This window comes from Lissotriton helveticus, chromosome 3_1 (genome assembly GCF_964261635.1).
Source record: "Lissotriton helveticus chromosome 3_1, aLisHel1.1, whole genome shotgun sequence".
Lineage (NCBI taxonomy): Eukaryota > Metazoa > Chordata > Amphibia > Caudata > Salamandridae > Lissotriton > Lissotriton helveticus.
In genome coordinates, this window is record NC_136061.1 from 232,308,090 (window position 1) to 232,332,064 (window position 23,975).

At 44.9% G+C, this 23,975-nt stretch overlaps 1 protein-coding gene across 2 annotated transcripts in view; it reads left to right on the plus strand.

Annotated features, from left to right (window-relative positions):
* Positions 1–23,975, plus strand: part of ATP2A3 (ATPase sarcoplasmic/endoplasmic reticulum Ca2+ transporting 3) — a 471,091-nt gene that overhangs the window by 212,265 nt on the left and 234,851 nt on the right. For both annotated transcript variants that reach the window (XM_078679687.1, XM_078679686.1), the window contains exons 4-5: positions 15,950–16,054; positions 19,346–19,484. In XM_078679687.1, the coding sequence (XP_078535813.1) occupies positions 15,950–16,054; positions 19,346–19,484 (244 nt within the window). The remainder of the gene's footprint in view (positions 1–15,949; positions 16,055–19,345; positions 19,485–23,975) is intronic.

The window sequence follows — 23,975 nt, forward strand, 5'->3', positions numbered from 1 at the left end:
CACGCAGCGTGACCAAAGGGTTGGAGATGATGCTATAGCATTGGTCCCATAACCTCTTGGACCTGTCACTGTGGATGGCTGCCCATCTCCGCAAGCTTCAGCGTTTTAGAGAAGTTTGAATGTTTGACAGTTATCACTTGAATTCTAACATCTGCACATGACCTGGAATCTTCGCGCATTCACCACTTCACTGCTTGATCTTTGATTGGTTCAAAGAAATAAGACAGAAAACCGCAAATTGAAACTTGTTTTTAAATGTTTTACATAGTTGCCCATTGTACTGTGTGACCTCTTCAGCTATTCCTGGCTTTCCATTCGCTACAATTGTTCATTATTGAACGTGTGTTTTTTTTTTTGTTTTTTCTTTCTTCATTGTATGTTGGGTCTGACATGAAATGTGTTACTGGATAGAAAAACATGTTTACCAAAGGAGTCAAGCATTTCATGAGATCAATTGGGTGCTGTGGTATTAATGTTTAAAAAGTGGATTAGTCTGTTTCCAATAGTGTTACTACTTGTATAATGCTGTGATGGGGCTTTAAAAAATGCACATCACAGCACTATACAAGTATCTTAACTTTTCTAGACTATCGCATGGAGTTATGCCATGGCTTGCCATGACATAACTCATTAACCAGATGGAGTGGTTTTTTAACCCTTGCAGTTTTATTCAAAATCATAGTTTCCATTTCTTTCCTTTCATGCAATTATTACCAATAATCTTACACAGTTCCTATATGCACCTATTGTGCCTTGGACTCTTATTGAAATCTTAGTAAGTGAATGACACTGACTCCATGGAGCTAGGTAGCGCACAGTGCACAGTTGTCCTGTCAGAATATGTATTCAAATTTACGAGTAGGTAGTAGGGAAAGCTGAACTGGAGCCAAGATACCTGATGCCTGCCTTGCTGGGAAACAACCTTTACAACGAAACTTTTACAACGCAACATCTATTACATCGCATGCCATTACAACGCAACCATTACAACGCCTGACACTACAATGCATACCACTACAACGCATGTCATTACAACGCATACCATTACAACGCATAACATTACAACGCATAGTACCCATACACTATCCAACACTTACCCTACTGTTGCACCCCCTGGAGTTAGAGTAGTAATTTTTACCCCTACACTATCCAACACTTACCCTACTGTTGCACCACCCTGGAGTTAGAATAGTAATTTTTCACCCCTACACTATCCTATACTTACCATACATGCAATGTAATGTTATGCGTTGTAATGGTATACGTTGTAAAGGTGGTATGCGTTATAATGGAATGCGTTGTAAAGGTAGTTTTTAAAAATTTGTTGTAATGGCATGCGTTGTAATGGAATGCGTTGTAATGGATGTTGCGTTGTAAAAAATGCATTGTAAAAGTATGCGTTGTAACGTCATACATCCGCCTTGCTTCAGGGGAACTCACCCTATATCCTGTAGAGCTGGCCTGTGGCCTGTAGAGCACACAGTTGTCAAGAGACCTAAACATGAGACAGGAGATCTGAACAGAGGGGGTGGGGGAGACGATGGGTCTCGAGATGACAAACCCAATGTAAGAGTCCACAGGTAAAAGGGTCCTCTAACCACAGTAACTGAAGTCGCAGTACCGTACGAAATCCTGTTGCTTTGACAATACTATCAAAGGCCTCTGGACTTTCCCTTGCTGTATGCCTGACACACCTGCATTTCTTCAACCTTCCAAATAATTTTAGACCCCCTCTTTCCCTCCCCAATGCTCAATCACAGTTCCAACAGTGCTGCACGGTTCCCTAGGAAACAAATTATGAAAACAACCACCAATTACTCACCTTTAACCTACTGACCACCCAGGACGTCATCACTAGATCTAATTCCTGTTCATATATGCAAGAATATCCTCAATAATAGCGCTGCAACGAATCTAGCCAGAACTATCAACAACTCCTTGGATAAAGGTCTTGTCTCAAAAGAACTCCCCAAAACAGAGAGGCCTTCAAACAAGGTCTCCTTCTAACTTCTATACAATAACAAATTATTTCTAGACAAAAAGATTGAAAGCTCAGCGTCAACACAAATAGTTACATTCATTGAAGAAAGTAACCGTCTCTTAGATTACCACAACAGATACTGGTACGGCTGTGGCACAAAAGCAGCACTGATTTCGACACGGGTTGATTTAAACACTGGAATGAATTCAAATGGAGCACCGGCACGCCTATTACATGGCCTCTCCCTTGCCTTTGATTCTGCCCATCTCTACCGGGACTTAGAATTGGACAAATCTTCTTAAAAAATAACTTTGTATCTTTAGTTAGCTAAACCTCTGCCTTTGAGAATGCATCTGTGCCAACTATACTCCCTACAAGTCAACGTTTTTGGCATCTCGTCAACAGCCTGGTGCATTCTCGCTGAATGTGGCTCATTTTGCTTGTATATATGTGAACTGCTCAATGTGGCATGTTAACCATAACTTTTGGAAATGTTTAGTGTAGAACAGGTGTGTGGCAGGGCATTTACATGCGGTAATATTACCAACTCATTGTAACACAATTAACTGCGGAAGAAGGAATGGTATTTGTGGAATTAAACCTGTTATTTACCAGCTACCTACTCCAACTTCACGTGTGGCAACCCACAACGCAGTCCTTAATTCATAGAATAATACTGGCCAGGGCCCAAAGTTTTGCTCAGGGTCCTATGCCCGGCTATTTCAAATTTCGGGAGAACCGAAACCAAGACTGCCTAGACATTATTCTACTGTGTGCGACTTTCATGCACCACCAGGCACTCCCTTCCCCCTTATCTTGGACCCAAAAACAAGTGCATGTGGGCTCCACCCACAATCATTGACTCCAATTAGGCAGTGCCACTAAGCCTAATATTTTGAGACAAGTACGCAAGGGCAGCCTCACCCATAAATATTTGGCGACATTCAATTGGGTAAACTAAATCGTGCCTTCAGTCATTAATGGGACAGGAGCATATTTCACATGCAAATGATCCTGCACAGAAGGAAGCAGGGAACTGGCAAAATGGTGTTGTCTTGAAATAGAATGCATTGGATTCACATTTATAGAAGCTGTTTTTTATTTGCCAGTGCACTCAGTCTGTTTTTCAAAGTTCACTGTGAGTATCCTAGGAACAGTGTCAAATCTTCTAAAACATGCTCCTTATAATATCAAGTTTGTCCAATATGTTTAAATTGTCCATTTTGTTACTAGTTTTTCTCATATTGGCTATGAGGATAGCTTTGACCGCATTTGTGGAAATGCTTGTCCTGCCTCATTGCTGGAAGTATTAGCCCCTCCCTCCCTGAAGTTTAGTTCTAGTTGTGCCCCTGTTGGGGACCAGGGTGCACAACACAGTAAGCCGACATTGGACTGTGGTGATCAGGTTGTACAACTCAGTACAGCTACGCACAGATAGTGGTGACCAGTGAGTACAACGCAGTACAGCTGCCCTGGGCCTGTGGTGATCAGGGTGTACAACGCAGTACATCGACCATGGACTTCGGTGATCAGGGTGTACAATGCAGTACTCCAACCAACGGCCTGTGGTGATCAGACTGTACAACGCAATACACAAACCCACAGCATTTAGTGACCAGTGTAAAGCGCAATACACCGACCACCGACTGAAGACCTGGGTGTATGTACAACGCAGTAACCCGGCGACCCGGCCGCGGACTGTGGTGATGAGGGTGAACAGCGCACTACACAGACCACGGCCTGTGGTGATCAGTAGACAGCGCAGTACACTGACCACGGCCTGTAGTGATCAGTATACAGCGCAGTACACTGACCATGCCTCTGGTGATCAGGGTGTACAGTGCAGTACACGGACCACGGCCTGTGGTGATCAGTATACAGCGCAGTACACTGACCACGGCCTCTGGTGATCAGTATACAGTGCAGTACACTGACCACAGCCTCTGGTGATCAGGGTGTACAGCGCAGTACACTGACCACGGCCTCTGGTGATCAGTATACAGCGCAGTACACTGACCACGGCCTCTGGTGATCAGTATACAGCGGTACAAAAGGGGGTGGTGATGGACAGAGCATCTGAACCAATCAAACACTCACACCCAGTCAACAGATCTGGGTTTAATCCATCACCGTTCTTTAGCCCACTCTGCCACCCCAGTTCAGACATGGCCATATGCAAATCAGTCTGACACTGTGCCTCGTGGGAACAGTCCAGCCTGAACTGCCAAGCTATGCCTTCCCTGGACCAGGAACAAGCTTCCTAGGACCGGTTTCTGGCATTTCAGCCGTCTTCTGCCAGGCTTGCTTGAATCCACTGGCAAAGTGAGCAAGCGACTCACGTCTGAGCATACCCTGCCAACTTATGGCGAACAAAGCGGTACAAAAGGGGTGGTGATGGACGGAGCATCTGAACCAATCAAACACTCACACCCAGTCAACAGATCTGGGTTTAATCCTTCACCGTTCTTTAGCCCACTCTGCCACCCCAGTTCAGACATGGCCATATACAAATCAGTCTGACGCTGTGCCTCATGGGAAAAGTCTAGCCCGAACTGCTAAGCCATGCCTTCCCTGGACCGGAAACAAGCTTCCTAGGACCGGTTTCTGGCATTTCAGCCGTCTTCTGCCAGGCTTGCTTGAATCCAGTGGCAAAGTGAGCAAGGGACTCACGTCTGAGCATACCCTGCCAACTTATGGCGAACAAAGCGGTACAAAAGGGGGTGCTGATCAGTATACAGCGCAGTACACTGACCACGGCCGCTGGTGATCAGGGTGTACAGCGCAGTACACTGACCACGGCCTGTGGTGCTCAGGGTGTACAGCGCAGTACACTGACCATAGCCTGTGGTGATCAGTATACAGCACAGTACACTGACCTCGGCCACTGGTGATCAGTATAGTACACTGACCACAGCCTGTGGTGCTTAGGGTGTACAGCGCAGTACGCCGACCACGGACTGCGGTGATGAGGGTGTACAACGCACAGTGGCAGCAGCCCATAGTGTCGTTGCTCAGGGGTTAATTTGCTCCCTGCTCTGTATTTGCACAGCCTGAGACTGCTGGAGGTGCGGGGGACGATTCGATGACTCATCCCTTGAGAACATGGGAACGTTTATAAGAGTTGCCCTTTTATCTGAAACATCTAAGAATAAGAATGTGTTGTTAAACCCTGATAACACATTGCGCGAGTCTCTGTAATGCTTGGCTTTCAGCGCGCTGTCTCAGCCAAGGCACAATCGAGCACAGCCATTCGGGTAAAAGAAAGAAATGTAAAACGACTTCCAAGGAATGGTCCCTGCGGCGTCGTCGAAAGACTGGACTTGAGAAGGGGTCGACCACCCATGCCCAATATTTTATTATTTGTGCAACTCTGAGTTACCAACAGGGCTTGATCGTGCGAAGACAATTCTGTAATATCAAAACATACAGAGAGATTCAAGTACTCTGACACAGCAAAAAGCAACAAGCATTGTCAAAGCAATTATTTTTAATTGCACCACTGTTTAGCCAGCAACATAATCGGCTTTGCCATAGCTCAACTGAACATGTTAAAAATATAGAATACAATGAAACATTGCTTGCTGTACTTTCAAAATGGCCACAGCTTTACATGACGCAGTGTGTGTATGTCATCACGAGAATTCCAGCGACATGACTCCAATCTGGCACTATCGCCATTACCTCAATGTTGTATTGTTATGTACTTTTTGACTATTCTGATACCTTCATATTACCTCTCTGGCTGTTAACCCTGTGCACATAACATGTAAAGCGCTCTGATACCTTCGGGTCTAGCTAGCACAATGTAAAACTCAAAAATAAATACACAACACACCAGGAGCGGCTCGTGTCAGGTAAAAGATGCGGGGCAAGGGAGGGGTTGCAGGGGTTGAATAAGGGAAAACGGAGACGAATGAAGAACTTACCTGCCGCCCTCCAGCGTCGCGCTCTTCTGCTCCTCTCGACTGCAAGCACAGGCTCCCAGACTGGCCTGCAGGTAATTCTGAAGCTTCTCTCAAGCATGAGAGCAGCTACAGGATTGGCCTGAGCGCTGTGAATTTGCTCTCCCAGACAGACTGGGAGCCTGTGCCTGCTGTCTCCAACACGACAACACAGCTCGGGTTGGAGAGAACTTCAGTGCGCATGACTGATTGCCGGTCCGAGACGGCCGACTAAAACCCCATGCACACTGATAACAGTGCACACCACTCCCCCTCCGGTACTGTCACCCCCTGTCCCCGCCCTGAAGTCTCAGCACACAGTCACTTAGAACGAAAATAAAACGATAATAAAATGGGTTTTTAACCTCTTCGGTGCTCAGGATGGCTCGTGGCCGTCCGACGTCACGGTGGGCGTGTGCTGAGGATGGCCGGGGGCCATCTGAATCCTGCCCACTTATTAATTCTCCCGCACAGCGGGAGAATTCGCGCAGCACCGAAGGGGTTAACCCGTTTTGTTATAGTTTTAATTTTCATGTTTTAGAGTGGGGTGCGGGGGCAATGCTCCTCTGCCGTTGCGGAGGAGCCACCGCTGCAACACACATTGCATCCTGCAACATGACGGCCATCTTGAAACTATAAGAAAAAACATGCTTTTACTGTTTTAACATTGCCAGTCACTGCTTTTGGTTTTGCCAGTAGAGATGTAGTTTAAAAGCTTCCGGCAATACAAAGCCAATAAATGCTACCACATAGAGAGGTGCAGCACTGGATAGTGCAGCGGGGCAATATCTGGGCTATCACTGACGCTGTCATTAGGCACCCGATGCGCCACCGAGCAGCAAAGGTAGAAAGGGTGAGGCGAGAGGCAGAGTAAGGAGAACATCCAGGCCATTATTAAGGTTGCCATCTGGCACCTGCCGGGCTGTAAGGGACATTAGAAGGGAGAGTGGGAGTGGAGGAATTGGGTGAGCCAAGATGGGGAGATGCAAGTATTGGAACCATTTTTTTGCTTTTTTTTAAATTTCATGTCATCAGCAGGTGAAGGCTGCACTCTAGCAAATCAAAACAAAGAGTAAACCTGCTATGCTCATTGGGCGACACAGACAGAATAGTGAAGAAAGCCACCAACGAAAAGCAGTGAACTGAGATTGACAAGAAAGCCATCCAATCATGAGCAAGGACTGACTTTATATAGTACTGTATACAGTGTTGCCTGCAACACACAGATCCAGCTTTCCTTAGTGAGACTGCAAACAAGGAATATTTTGGGGCCTTCTGAAGGCCACAAAGGACTGTATTTTCTTGAGCTCTAGTGGCAAAATGTTCCACAGTCTACGAGCCAAGTAAAACTAGGCGCGAGACCTAAAAAGGAGCCTGCACCAGTGTGTGTGCTCGTGCCTCCTGGGATGCAGAGATGAAGGTCTGATGAACGCAGAGGACGAGGTGTGTAATGCTAGGGATGCTTGGGAAGTGCAAACAGAGGCACTGAATGTGCACCTGCTGGAATCCATTGTCTGCCAAAGTCGATCCTGGCATACCGGCCATGTGTGATCGAATATTCAGTGATTTTTGACAATCCTGAGTGCAAAGTTATTTACTTGCTGCAAGATTTCCCAGAGGTAGGATGCCAGGCCAAGATACAAGCTTTACAATAGCTGAGCCTGGAAAGGATTCATGAGGACACATGGTGGGTTTTGGGCAGAAAAGGAAGCGTTTCCTCAGCAGGTGGAGCAGATGCAAGAGAGAGCTGGGCACCACACTGCCCTGCTTCGTCAATGAGACCCTTGATGTAGTACATGCCCAGAGAAGTGACTTTTGTGGCTGCCCTCTATGCCACTCACATGGAGGTGGGCCAGAGGGCAGTGTCCCAGCCATCAGGTGACCATACAACAAATATCTGCTCTTCATCAGGTTAACTATTAACCGGAACCACGCCGCGTCCAAGTGGGGGAAAGAAATATTTGGCAAATAAATGCAATGTTTACGTAGAAACGTAAGAGTCCTGGCATAGGTGTGAATGTGTTCGGTTCCGTATTCTAGTGTGCAGTCTAACTCCTAGCAAACATACTGCATCGAGCACGGCAAGGCGTGGGTCACAGAACTGGGAGCTGAGGATACTTACACAGACAAACCTACCGCCGCGCCACGGAAATCCCATCACCACAGCAATGTATAAAAATGTATTTTAAAATGTAGTAATCCATAAAGCAAGCATAAGTGCATGATTTGCAAAGAAGCAAAAAGTGGTGAAAAATATAAAACACTGATCACAACACTTTCAGTTTATTCTCTCCATATGAAGGGTCAACATTTTTTTTCCCCATAACACATGTAGCAAGGCAAAGTCCAGTTTCATATTGCTGCTGTGCGCATCACACCTAATCTAACCAATATATCCTCGCCCTTCCATCCATGCCTACTGGCATCTGGGAATGCAACAGTGTGGCCAGCTCTTCCTGCCAGCTCGAGATGAGACTAGCTTGTTTTTTTTGTCATGAAATGAATTTATCATTCCTTCCGAATCAACCACTCTCATGCAACTTGGTCATGACCAAGGCCGCAGAATTGTGTTTCACAGTGGCTCTTGCGGCGATCTCATAGACACTAGTTTTAAGCGAGAAAAAGGCTTGACGCCCTGCCAGGAGGGGTGTAAATACTTGTAATGATGGGCCTTCTATCGGGTATTTTTATAATGATTTTAATGTGCACATACCAGCTAGACCCACTCTATGGCACATTCTGTTTTCACAGTATCTGCCTTAGAACATACAGTAGTAAGTATCATTTCATTGGTCATGTCCCTGGAATACTGACCAGCCATGTTCCAAATCAAATCCTATAACCAAAGGGGAGAGAAGTCAGTGTGGTTTCTTTTCTAGATTTTCTCTCGACCCAGTGGAGAGTGTTCTTGTTTATGTAAAAGGACCACTCCACCCCCTAGAACCTCTAGTGGCGCATTTCATCCTTGGGTCCTCTCCTGAGATACCTAGTATACCCGTGGGGCTCTACGCTGTGAGACAGCGGAGCTCTTTGATTGTACTAATGAGGGATCTATGTCTAAACTTGCCTGTAGGTCTCCTGAGTCTTATAGACTTTAATAGAGGAAACTTTGGCAAGGTTAAAACAGCATGGGATGCCGATAGAATTTTTTTAATGGATTCGCTCACCAACAGGTCTACACGTTTCAGCTATATACAGTAAGGTCAGATAGCCATCTTCAGGACCAATTCTATACACAGACCCCTAATTATTATATATCTGAGACTAAGCACTACGTGTTTAGTCAATTCATTAGTGTGTGCATTCAATCTATCGCTAGAGAGGGGTACCTTCAATGTCACCCCCAGACTCGTCTGTTTGGTGCCAGAGTGCAAGAGGGTGCCCACAACCAGAACTAAAGAGTTTGCAACGGCTCAGAGTGAGAACAAATATCTCCTGACAGGAGCTCAGCTCTGCACCACTTGCTGTGGATGTATGTCACTACAACGCCGGCTATTACCACGCGTGCCATTACAACGCTGTTTTTACAACACAAGTCGTTACAATGACTTGCGCTGCAAGGGCTGGATAGTGGATTAGTTTAATTTTCTATTCCAACTCCAGCCCACGTTGACATAGGGAAGGTGTTGGAATAGAAAATTAAACTATTACTTTGCCAACAGTGCCCTCCAGCGCAAGTCGTTGAAACGACTTGCGTTGTAAAAGCAGCGTAGTAATGGCAGCGCGTGGTAATGCCCGCGTTGTAAAGGCTGTTCCCCCTTGCTGTCATTGGGTGCGCATTAGAGTGGGACAGTGGGATCTAGGTGGGACAGTGAGCATTCCTCAGCCTTCGTTGTCTCTGCCTGTCCCTGCCCTCCACAATGCCTGCCGGGGAGCTCGTGAAAGCTGGCTCCTGTGTGGAGTCCACAAAGCTTGATGGGGCTTTATTTGGCCTATCTTGGGCCCAAGAGGCAGAGAGCTACAGGCTGCATTTTAACGACCTAGGACAGTCCCATTTGTGTCTTTTAAGGAAAATGATTGTGGAAAATGATTGTGGACAGGTGAAAGGGTGTGGTCCTTTCCACCTGTCCACATCGCTGACTTTGCTCTGTAGCCATCGCGACAGGCATGTGCATCATACAATCGTCCTCCGCTCACAAGTTCATTATTTTGGGCAACAAGTGTAAAGGACACAGGAGGGAGATGGCTCTTTAGAAGTCTTACTCCAGATGTTTGTGCCAATGCAGAAAAGTCCTCCTTTACCCTGTTGTTCTAGAGTGCATATTTTTTTTTATCTCTTTGCATAAATGCAATCTTTTGAGTAAGCTGGACGAGCTCACTTTTTGGGGTCTGACCTGGCATCGTTTCACCAATATGGTATTGGCTGCTTGATATTTCACTCCGCCTCCTATGGAGTACTTCCATGCAGGATTAGGGACTACATTACATCTTGAAAGTACTCTGAATCATTGCAAATTAAAATCGTTAACTCCAATATGCAGTGTACACAGAAAGGAGTCTTTGCTTTTGTGTGCATTTTTTCAGTGAGGCAGGTAGGTTGTTTTTCATGTTTTATTCCGGACTCAAATCAAAGCCAGACCCATTGGCTTTGCCAAATCTTGTTCTATGTGTGCTTGCTAACATAGTAAAGAATGTTAGAAGCACTGTTTTCTCCACTCAAGGATGACTCAGATTCGGCTGAAATTGGCACATATCAGTTTGAGGCAAAAATCGTACAACGGCGGTTTTCTCCTCTTCCTTTTACACAAGCAGCAAAAACTGTAAAGCGGCTTTTGCTCCATTTGTGCACTATTATCACCAAGTTCGTGTCACCTCAGCCGACCGTGGCCGTTTCACTGCACACACAGCCCACACACTTCTTGATTTCACTCATTGTTTCCCTTATCGAAAAGTCCCACTAAAGCAGTATTGTATCCTCTGTGCACAGACACCTTTGCGTGCTCTCTCAGAAACAGCAGGCGCTGCTCGGTGAGAACCGACCCCCAGGGGCGGCTGGTGACATTTGAAAGTGGTGGGGGCGTAAACTAATTTGCATATTGCACCGCAGCGAGCGCAGCGAGCGCAGTGAGCGAGCCCGAACCACCTTGCATCCATCCATACATCATTCATGCATCCACCCATCCATCCACCCACCCACCCATCCATCCACCAATTCTGCATCCATCCTGCATCCATCATTCATTCATGCATCCACCCATCCATCATTCATTCATGCATTCACCCATCCATCCTGCATCCATCATTCATTCATTCATGCATCCATCCATCCACCCATCCATCCTGCATCCATCATTCATTCATCCACCCATCCATCCATGCATCCATCCTGCATCCATCCATCCATCATTCATTCATGCATCCATCCATCCACCCATCCATCCACCCATCCATCCACCCATCCACCCATCCACCCATCCATCATCCATCCTGCATCCATTCATGTGTCCACCCATCCATCCACCCATCATTCATTCATGCACCCATCCATCCATCCACCATCCATCATTCATTCATCCACCCATCCATCCACCCATCCAGCATCCATCCATCATTCATTCATGCATCCATCCATCCACCCACCCATCCATCCACCCATCCATCATCCATTCCTGCATCCATTCATGCATCCACCCACCCATCCATCCATCCATCCTGCATCCATCATTCATTCATCCACCCATCCTGCATCCATCCTGCATCCATCATTCATTCATGCATCCACCCATCCATTCATCCACCCATCATTCATCCATCATCCATCCATCCACCCATCCTGCATCCATAATTCATTCATGCACCCATCCATCCACCCTGCATCTATCCTGCATCCATCATTCATTCATCTACCCATCCACCCATCCTGCATCCATCCTGCATCCATCATTCATTCATGCATCCACCCACCCATTCATCCACCCATCATTCATCCTGCATCCATTCATGCATCCACCCATCCTGCATCCATCATTCATGTATTTTTATGACCATATAACTTGCACACAGCTTGTCAGTGTTTAATACCAGTCTCGAACCTTGTACTCCAGCACCAATGATACATGATTAATATTAATTGTTTTTAAAAACATGTATTTATTCGACACCAATTTCACACCTTAGTCGGAACATCATTTTTATTTGTTTTTTAAAATATCTATTTATTTAACACCAAAGTAAGTCATGTATACATTTTTATGGTTCGATAAGAGGCTCGAACCTGGTTTCCCAGGACCAAAGTCGGCCGTGCTATCCGTCAGGGGTTATGTAACCGGGCTATGTAGTGACCAGCCAATCCTGCGCCAGGATTGGCTGGGCGGGCACCATGACTCCTCGCCCAGTCGCCCTGTGTAACCCCGGGGGCTGCGGCCCGCCCCCTGGTCCTCTCTCTAAGGGGGAATTCACAAGAAAACGATCTGCGCATGCGCGGGCATGTTTGTGCCCAAAAATACACTTGCGCAGCTGCAGCAGCCCGATCCTCCCCCCCCCTCCCCCCCCCCCTTGCGCACTCCGGGAAGGTCGGGTGTCTCCCGGTTTCCCGGCCGGCAGATAGCGCGATTTTTTAAAATAATTGTGTTTGGCTTCTAGTGACGACGTGGTGGGTCCATGGGGCTTAGTGGGGCTTCGCCCCTACGCCCCAATGGACGCACCGCGCCTGCCGACCCCCTGAATTCACTAAACGACGCCTAGTTTCGTGGAGGGAAAAGAAGGCCCTTGTCAGAGGAAAGGCTGCTAACACCTCAGTGGCACAATTGCAGAAACTTTGCACGTCTGAAAAGGAATGAATGTCTAGCACACAGACACAGGCTTCTGTGAGTGCTTGCTTCTGCAACACTATCATCATTGCATGGTGCAGCTCTGCGCCCATGTGCAGTGCGGCTGCAACGTGTTCATGCTGCAGGTTTTTGAAAAGTAAATGACCTAAGACTACAAAAAGGGATATAGTTAACAAGTTTCAAAGCCACTGCAGCTTACACCTCTCTTGTCCCTGACATCATGGTTGCTAATGGCGGTACCAAAACTACTACTAAACACCTCTCTGCCCTGCAAGTGCGACAGTAAAGATTATTCCGGATCCCCAAAGCTAAAGGAATGGTGAGGAGACCGGTATTAGTAATTTTTTTAAAGGTATATTGCATTCATAAACTACTGCTGTTCTGTTCCTCTTCAAATTGGATGAGCAGTACCCCCATGTGGCAGACTGTCATAAGTGTGGTGTTCTAAATTCAAATTGCGGTGGGTGCACAGCCTATGATAGAAGCCAAAAATTAATCCTTCTTGCTGGTTTAACTGGTGTTTAGTATCGTTTGGTTTGGGTGCTCCTTAGAGTGATGCGTCCGTCCCTTCGCATCCGTGTGATATATAAACCTATAACGCGCAACCAACCATTTGGAAGCCTCCTCTTATAGGGCACACCTTGGGTTCCAATAATAGGACTCCACTCCTTTTGGTATCATGTATTTGTTTATTTCATCATTAACGAATAATCGTAGTATTTTAATGTCGGTTGCGCGTTATAGGTTTATAAGTGTGGTGTTGACAATTAAGTGCAGGTGCCAAGCACTGGAAACCAATTAAGTGCCGGTGCTGAGCATCGGAAACCACAGGCTCAAATTAAGCACGAAACCAAAGAACGTTTCCTTTAAGTAACTGTGCAGTCAGCATGCAAATCCACACATTCTGCTCAAAAGTAAGGATTCCACCCAGCAGGCTGCCAGAAACTGTTTGGCCGGAGGGCACTGCATGTGGTGGACAACTTCCAGGAAGCTGGTAAGATATCAGCTTTAGACCAATAGAGAAAATTAAGATCTTCAGTACTGGGTTACAGGAAGTATGGATGACCAAAGGCAGGGATTGCAGTCTCCCAAAACATAACATGCATCCATGCGGGAACCTTATCGTCTTCTAACTTCGGTCCTGGCCACTGAATCTTGTCTGTCCCGGAACAGGAAATGATGACGAACAATTGAGTTTGTCATACACAGGGTGGCTTTAGTCCTAGTTTGAGCATAAGAGAACCCCACTTCTTTTGAAGGAGCCTGTAGTAAATTATTGGATTTCGAACTGCACTCTGTATGCTACAAGCCATGATTTTGCAAGCCCACCATGCTCCTGTGCCTGCTGGAAGATGAACCACCCTATCGCAGGCAATGGGTGGCGCAGAGTTGTATTTATTCACCACTGGCACAGCATCCACTACACCCTGAACATCTTTGGCTCTTAAATATTGCGTAATATTGCAAATCAAATATGTGTAACTTTTTTCTAACACCGCAGAAGAATGAAAGACTGAGCTAGTCATGTCTGGACTTCTAACATGCAGGTTAACATGCATATATGTAGCGGCACTCGGCCTCTGGCATTGACTTCCATTTATTTCAAGAGAGCCTCAGGCCTTTGTCCATCGAAGACCCTGTGGCTGTTATATTACGGTAGGTGTAAGCCTGCATATGAATGGTAATTGGTATATGGTGCTGTTGGAGTGGGATGCTCTGATGCTGCATTGTTCCATCTAGAAAGCAGATGTCGGTCGCACGCCACATGGCGGGTTCATCTTCAGACCGTCACTGGGTCTTCCATGTGCTTGGGATTATATTTTTGATAATAGGGGCGAGGCTGGTTGTCTGATTTAAGGTGATAGGTCCTTCTCTGTAAGTGATGGTGCCACTTAAATGTGGGACCACGAGGTAACCATGGTGCTCTTGCACAGAATACTGGTGAACTGGCCGTGACATGCAAGGAGACAACTCCAAGCACTTTGAGGACATTTCAAAGTGCGTCCAGGAGATGTACCCCAGATTTTGGAGCCCATTTGCAAGACCTACAAATTCTGGCAGGAAGCGGCAGAAATGAGTGGGGTGATGGGAGTGCATTTGGCCTGGAGTTGAAGGATGGCAGATACAAGGTAGCGGGAGCCAGAAGGGGAAGAGTTGAGAGGTGGGTCTGGGACAGCCGCCACAGAGGTTTAATCCCAGGTAGTGCTCCTACTGCACTTGTGGGAGACACATGAGGTGAAAACTCCCTCCCTGGCGGGAAGCCCAAGATGCACTTAACCATCTATATTTCTTCCACTGGCTTCTCGGCAGTCTGACCAACAAACTTAAAATGAGGCTCTTACTGGTGTATCTAAGTGTGCTTTGTGTGATGGTGTGTATGAACAAACATATGTATCGGGATGCACCATGATTGGGGGATTTCAGCCAGAGATGAGCAGATGGGCTCAAACATTTAGAGATGTGGCTTATCCCAGAACTCCATTAACGGATCCCCAGTTCTGTACCGCCAGTTTTATATAGAAATGATACGTCTTAAGACCGGCAAGTTATTTGTCTAATCACTGTACGGATGGCAATGTAATATGGTATATATGTGAGAAATACAAATCGACATCCTGTATCCAAATGCACGTTGATACTGTAAACTACAAAACCCAATAAAAATATGTTACAAAAAAAAATAGAGATGTGGCTTAGCTATATTTTATTCTCCAAATTGTTATAACAAAATTTGAGTTGTGTGTATTTTAATATCTGTTGGGACTGTAGCAAAGAAACCAACATGCTTGTAGTGAAAAGTACTGTGCTTTTTGTGTTTTCTCAGGAATTTTGCTAAAGGTTACAACCCAATGTAAAACCTTTTAAGACTCGAATAGGCATTGCTTTATGCTTAATATTGGAATTTGTCTTGGTATAACAGCAAATAATTTCCTCAAAGCATTCTTATCATTGCAAGAGCAAACCTTTGGCTCTTATCTGATTGGCTTATATGAGTAACCCTAAAGATAGACGATACAACAAGGCAATCCCCCAAATGACAGCAGCAAACCCAAACCAACCAATGAACCATTTCCCTACAAATCGACTTCATGTAGGCAATGCTAGGAGTTTTTGGTTACATAAGGCGATACATGAATCTTGTATTGTAGATCAGGCTGGGAGGAGATTGACATGATCGTGTAGCATTGGAATTGGCCTCTACTTGTGCATGCTTGCCTCTCTTCCTGTCCTGATGATCTCTCTGTCTTCTGTTGCAGATTCTTGCTTGGTTTGAAGGTGGAGAAGAGTCCTCAACAGCCTTTGTGGAACCTGTTGTCATCATGTTGATTTTGATAATCAACGCCGTTGTGGGTGTTTGGCAGGTGTGTTACAGCCCGATCAGCACTTATTTCCTACTTACTGCCTCTAATGGTTGACCCAGCTGAACACTGCATACCGCTCTATACCAAAACTGCAGCTCAAGAGATATCAGAATGCTAAGTATTGTTAGTGTTAGAAATTGAGTTGTTGGTCGACTGGGGTGTGAGCCCTTGTCAAGCAACAACCACAATCCTTGCCAAAGTAAGGGAAAGCAAATCCCAAATTAACATGTGCTCACCCCCTGGTAGCTTTGCACAGAGCAGTCAGGCTTAACTTGGAGGCAATGTGTAAATATTTGTGCAACGGTTCAAACAGTAAAATAGTGAAAACTCAAAAAGATCCCACAACAGGTAAGAAAAATAGAGCAAAAATTAATTTTAAAAAATGACCAAAATGACAAAAATCCCATCAGTAGACCCGGTTTTATGAGTTTTTAAAGAACAAACTGTTAAATAGCACAGAAAAGCATAAAGCTCCAATCGGGGATATCTGGTTGCCGTGGACTGGGACAAAGTAAAAAGTTCAGGGCCATCGCGATGGAGTGCGGGTCGGATAAAGTATCAGATTAGTTCTGCTGAAATTTTACCTTTGTAAGTTTTGTGCCAAGAATCCCATACGCGTTGGTGAGGGCCACAGGGAGAAAGGAGAGCATTGCTGGTGGTGGTCGGTGTGGTGTGAGGAGCAGGACAGGCCTAATGGCCGTGTGGGTTGGTGCCTCGCATTGGCTGTCCTCTGTGGCGATCGATGCTTGATGTGTGAAAAGGACTGGTGGCAGCTTGTGCTGATTTTCAGTGGGAGTGGCGCATCCGGTGCAAACGGGCCCGTTAGCTGTGCCGAAGAGCCCAAAAGCTTGATTTAAGATCATACTGAGCCACACCAAGGGTCCAGGATCTGAGGGGCACTACTTGGGGGTCAGGAACTTGCCAAAGACCGGTCCAGAGGTTGTAGGGGAGCCTTTTATGTTCATGAGGCTCAGATCAGGAGGCCAGCAGACTAGCCCTTTGAGACACTTTGGAGTCCTGGGTTCAAGATGGGTTGCAGGTCCAGTTCTTCTTCTCCAGGCAAGAAGGCAACAGGTCAGCACAGCACAGTACAGGCTATTTAGTTGTAAGAGGGGCTGTGCTCAGCTCGGCCCCCCCAGCCTGCCGGCAGATGGCCATCCAGGTTCATCTAATCCCTCTGTCGGGTGACTGGGGGGAATTCACAAAATTTAACTGTCAGTTACACCCAATCATGTGACCCAAGAGAGGCTACAGGCACAAAAGGCCTAAGGAAAGAAACATATTAACTTCCTAAAAGTGGCATTTTCAAAATTGTAATTTAAATTCCAACCTCACCATAAGTTAGGATTTCAAATTCCAATTCTGGAGACACCAAACATGATCCAATTATCACTTCCCATTTGGAAATTACAATTAAAAAATGGAATAAGGCAACTCCAATGTTATCCTAAGGGAGAGGCAGGCCTCACAGTAGTGGACAAACGAATTTGGAAGTTTTTCACTACCAGGACATGTGAAACTTAAAAGTACATGTCCAACCTTTTGATTTCATATTACTATGCCCTATAGGCTACTTAAGGACTACCCTTACCCTACCCTATAGGCTATTTAAGGACTACCTTAGGGGTGGCTTATATATAATAAAAGGGGAGCTTAAGGTTTGGCAAGGGGCTTAAATGCCAAGTCAACATGGCAGTTTGAAACTGCATTCAGGCTGGAATGGCAGACCTGGGCATGTTTGAAGGTGCTACCTAAGTGGATGGCACAATAGGTGCTGCAGGCACATCCTTGTAACATTTAATTTACAGGCCCTGGGTATATAGAATACTTCGCTACAAGGGACTTATGAGTAAATGAGATATGGTAATTAGGTATAAGCCAAATTAACCATGTTTTAAGCAGAGAGCACAGGCTCTTTAGCACCGGTTAACAGTGGTGGTAAAATGCCTGCAGTCCTAAGGCCAACAAAAATAAGGTTCAACAAAATGGAGGAGAGGCTAAAAGGTTGGAGAAAGGCCACCTTCAGGCTGACAGGTACAACAGTCTGTATTCATCACAAATGTGTATTCAATCATTTTTTTAAAATGTGTGATAATAACTCCTAACCTCCTTCAGAAGTGGAGGGAGACCTTGACAGCCAAATGTAAATTTAGTTTCTGTTGCATTTGATATCAAAAAGGCTGAAAGTTTACACACAGACTTGGCCTTTTTCCCACAGGGGTGTGTTCAGTTCCAACTTCCCACGACAGGATGAGTGCTGGAAATGAACTTCTAACAGCAAAGACGAATCTCCAAAATGTGGTCACTGTGATGGCCTTAGGAATGGTCTTGTTCCCAAAATAAACCGACAGTTCAGTCCAGCACTATAAGGGTGCAGTGTAGAGTCATCGGCAGTATTTTCATGAGTGTATCGGAGACTCTTCCAAGAAAGCTCTGCCAAGAATGGACTGTTGGCTAGGCTTCCTGTAAACATAATTACTAGGTCTGCCTACAGAGAGCTGTACCTCAATAAAGAAACCTATTGCTGATAATATGTCATCTAGGTAGTGTTTGCGTTTCATCTTTAAGAGATAACCGTAATTCATTTTAAAACACATTTCTCTTTGTCCAGTCCTTTATAACAGTAGTAGTTCTAGAATGTTCCTTTGTTTGATGATGTCTGCTTGGGCTTTGAGATACACTATGACATCATTGACCGGAAGGCCCCTGTGAGAATGAAGTGCTAGCTCTGAAAGAGACTAGGTTTGGGTGCCATCTTACAGGCTTTGGAAATAGGGTGTAATATATAAGTAATACCACACAGGTTACCTGCTTGGGCGGACAGGGCATGTCTGCAGAAATTTTCTTTAAAGACTAAAATATTTGAGAACATTTAAGCAGTTGTGCTTTTCATTATTTGTGTGACGAAACGTTGATGTGAGATGAGCACAATTAGGCGGCTCTAATCTCCCCATTTCCTTACCTTGTGTAACACCGCTTTCCCGCTCCATCTTTGCTCTTACCCTGCGAATTCAGTGACTATATTGACATCAGATGCATAAGAAATCTCTTACCACAACTATTATCGTGCCACATGTGCGTATTCCTTCTCTTACACCCACAACCAATATAATACTTTTTTATGCAAATATTGTCTTTCACACTCAGTCTTACAGAAACAAATCATAAAAACATTCCCATGTACTTAAGTTGCAAAAGGTTTGCAATATAAACACAAAGTCCGCCATATTGGCCGTCACTAAACCTAACAGATCTATAAGTAAGAATGTAACCTCGACTCCCTGCTTGCAGGAAAGAAACGCAGAGAGTGCCATCGAAGCCTTGAAAGAGTACGAACCGGAAATGGGCAAAGTGGTCCGTGCCGATCGGAGTGGGGTCCAGCGGATCCGAGCCCGGGATATCGTGCCTGGCGACATTGTAGAAATTGCAGGTACATACCAAAGTGGACAGACATTTTCAATGCATGATTTTTTTGGCATTTTAATTGTACTTTAATTATATTGATGGTGATCACTTTAGGGGGCAGCCTATTGCTGATCATGGGTTTTTACTAGGTTTTCCCAATCTCTTTGTCCATCTAGCTTTTTCCTGAGATCCTGCTGCTCTTAGGACACCCCTTACAGTTTCATTCTGCATGCTATCCCTGCAGACCCAGGTATCTGAGTGATGGGCTTGTGAGTGTGAAAATGCCATAGCTTCCTGAACAGTCCAGTTGTAGTCGTGGTTGATTATCTTAATCAAAAGAGGGAGTGGAGAGAGGGCGTGTCCAGCGGGAAACAGGGAGTGGATTCAGTCTCACCTTATCATATTTTATAAACATAAGGAATCCACCCACAAGGATTAAAGTGAAACCCAATGGACAATCTCACTAGTAATGTGGTTCCTAATTTGGTGGGAAGCACATTGTGTTTTTAAAATACCCCTCACACACCAAAAGGGCCCTTGGTGTCATGCTTCATCATAGAGGGTCTTCGCACCTCTCTACGGAGCGTGGCGTGCTACTAACCAACGAATACGCGGGAGCACTTGATGTGACCTCTATGTGTAGTGTGTGAGGTGTGTGAGAGAGTGGAAGTGAGTGGTAGGGTCAGAGGTGAATGGTGAGTGAATGTTAAAAAAAATACCTGGCAGGTAGGACTAGAAAGAATTTTAATAAACCTCCTGCTGGTATTGTTAAAAGACGTGAGGCGGAGGATTATGATGTATTAATGTACAAAAAGCCTCCTATGTGTCGGTGTCAACATGTTTCGAAGTTGAATACTTCTTCATCAGGACGGGTACACAGATCCCAACCTTGCTCACAATCGGACAGTAAATACTGTCAACACATAGGGAATGCTATGTGTGTGTTTTATTTGAGGTATGCCTAATCAATATGGTATGTGGACAAGATATTGTCTTGATCTCCTTCTGAAAAGATAAGGTAAAAAAAATAACATTTAGCTGGATAGGTTGATTCTAGATGGGATTATCATGACCTGTAAATGTAAAACATACACTGATCATGCAACCCAAGGTGGGCTAAAAAGTCGTGTAGGTTCAGTGGCCATGGTCTGTTTCAGCCTCAACTGGAAAGGGAAATGAACACCAAGCTGGGTCCACATTCTGCAGTGCCTTGCCATGTGCTCTCAAATGAATATAAAGTACTGGCAGGAGAGTCCAGTACTCACGATATGGGGCACTGGACACTGTTGTAGCTCCCAATTGCTGAGGAGTTTTCTTTGAAATTTGAAGTCTCTGGCCAATCACAGAGGAGAGTACTTTGCAGCCTTCTTGCTAATCTATCATGGTCGCATCAGGCTTTGCAGGAAGGAATTTGATAAAAGTTGTGTGCAGATACCACACTTTATTTGAGCACGGATTTTCCAAGCAGTGGTACAGGTGAGGAAGGGTCAAGGACAGAAGTCGGACTCTCTAGTAGTGATCTACCGAAACTATAGGCAAGTCACACACCATATGCTTGAAGAAGGGTACACGCGCATAGCTACAGGGATCTAATACTGACTGGATTGTAGACAGAGAGGGGAGGAAGACCTCGCCTGTGGGGTAGCATCAAAGCTGTACCTCAAAACTCTGCATGACTGTTTCTTCTATAAACGGTTGAAGGAGATTATTCAACCGGGGACAAAGACGAATCGTACAGTTGAAAAATCCAGGAAACAGCAACAAACATCTGACCTGCTGGCGACCATGATAGCTGGCACCCAGTGATCTCTCGGGGTAAGAAATAAAAACATTGAAGGGGTTAAACGATGCATAGGAACGTTTTCTGGACAAAAAAAACTACAGGGTGCTACCTATAGCTCAAGACCTTCATCCTTATGTCATACAATAGAGTATACGTCCATCTCTCGTTCAGCCGAGCCCCCAAGTAAAGAGGTTGGACACGTTCTGTCTCCTTTCTGAAATGGTAGCCCGGCCCTCGGTGATGAGAGTTGGAGCAGTGGTTGTGAAGGGTGTTTTGAGGTAGGCTGTATAAATGGAACAAAACATATGCCCACATTGAAAATCAAATGTATGCAAATTATTTTCGCATGCATTTAAATTTATTATACCTTGCTTGCCCATCTGTTGTCTGCATACCCGCGGGACAATTTGACTTTTTTGCTTTAATTTTTAACTAGTTTTTTCATGGATCAGCCCACAGTGTGTGGCCTAGACTTATAGTTTGAGACACAAGGTGAACAGTTTTTTTTTTAAATCTCATTATTTATTAATTTATTTTATGACAAAAATCTGATTCCAAATCTTCTTCTATTGAAGATCTAAATCCTCACTATACCACCTTTTCTTTGAGTTTTAAGCTCTGCTAAACACCACATGCCTCTTGATTTTAAGTACTACTGTAAGACAGGTGGTGCAGCGGATGCACCCCAGTGAAAGCATGAGAGAAGGGATTATTAGATAGACTGATATATATATATTTTTGGGCAGGTATTGGTTTGTCAACTCTGTACTAACACACATTGGTTTCCATGTGCTTTATCAATTTGATTGCTTGGAAGCTGCAATGCTTCCTGGTTTGTCGTCATCCTGCTTTGTGTATGTCGTATAGCAGAGCGCGTATTCTGTCCTGTCTGAAATAGAAAAACAGGACAACACTGGGCGTGATGCATATGGATAAATGTCGTGAAATGTGATGAGCTCCAGCGAGGGAACCAGATGATAATTTGTTGTACTCTGTGGGATGAAGCTTCCGGGATGTAACCCAAGACCTGATTGTACAGAAGTGGAGACGGCATGATCCTGGAATCAATGCATGTATTCATGGTTTATGGAGAACATGTCGTGCCGGCTTTGTGGGACCAGAGAGAACATTTCCAGAGACACTCATCACACAGCTGTTTATGTTTTTTGGGTTATGCATCCGGGTGGCTGGAAGCTGCAAGAAGGTGCTAAATGGAGGATTATTTACTAGCGCGGGAGATCTCTGAGCAGGGACATCACTGGAGAACCTCCGGTGCAGTCCACGAGCACAGTTTGCGCTGTCTACAAGAATTACATGATTCGTGCACAGATCAACAAATGTTTGCCGTATGTGATGGAGGTCCAGGTCAAAGGTAAAATATGAGTATACTTGAGAATAGGCATATTGTATTCTTTCACCTTTCCATTTACCCAGCCAATCATACAAGCGGGATAATCAATTCTGATACTGTTCAACTAAAGTCATTACATGTCCACCCATGGGGCAAAGGTCACATTCCTGTTTGATTCTCAGTTTCGGTGTGGACCTAATCTTGTTTAAAAAACAAAAAAAAGGCAAAGTTGAAACGTATCTATGCATTAGTTCATGCCTGCCCCGTTCAGAAGTACTCGGCACCACTCTCTACACAGGACAAGGTCTAGAGAGCGCACCTCCCATCCACGTAGTCTGCCAAGGAGTAAACCTCCAGGCAAGCTTCAAGAACCTCCTATCAGGCGCCATCTTTGGGGAAGAAGGGTGCTCAGACTTTAGATCCTGACTTCAACAGTGCTATGAAGTGGCACCTTACCTGTCACAACCTTATGCTCTACGAAACATCATACATAATGAATAAATTCTGCTGACTGACTACACTCCACGTGCATGCATGTATAGCTGGGATTGCTTGATCCACATTGCTGGCAGCTGGCCTGTATAACAAACTGTGAAAAATGACAAAATGCTTTATTTTCAGAACAGTTGGTCTGATTATACTGTGTGAGTTATTGGATCAACCGATGGAAAAATTGCAATAAATCGAGAGGAAATACACGGCTGTCCCTATCATTGACACTAATCACAATGTACGGGAAGCCATTTGTCCAGATACTTAGAGATGCAAATGGAAGTATCCCATTGTGCAATAAAGAGTGGACGAAAAGTGGGTTTGAGTGCAGATGGCCCTTTATGTATACACTACCACTCCAAAACAAGTCATAAAATGACCCCAATTATAAGACATGTTAATTTCAAACCCAGTACAAAGCTACTATCTCAAGTTTGCCAATCCCAGAGTTTTGAACAGTTGTGTTGCATGTTAGATCATGGAATGACAAACTAAAATATATGGATATTTAAGTCATGGGACATCATTATCCACCATGGTTCTCCAAAGAAGCACCAGAGATGTTCAATGCTATAGAATGTGATCAGTTTAAAGAAGCAAATATGAAATATGTAAGTGAGTTGATCAAAAACAGCAAGGCAATCACATAGGAAAGAATATGCTTCAAAACAAAGGATAAACATTTGGAGAATAAATGTATACAATCACTAAAGAAATAAAAATAAAGAAGACATAAACTAGCCAACCATGATGAGATGCACCTGCAAGCTATAAAAGGAGATGAACTACAATGGATTTCTCATATTGAAATAATGACCTGCTGGCGATGGCAGAAACACAGGAGGCATGGTATTCCTAAAACTATGAAGCAAAACGAAATACGTCAACTC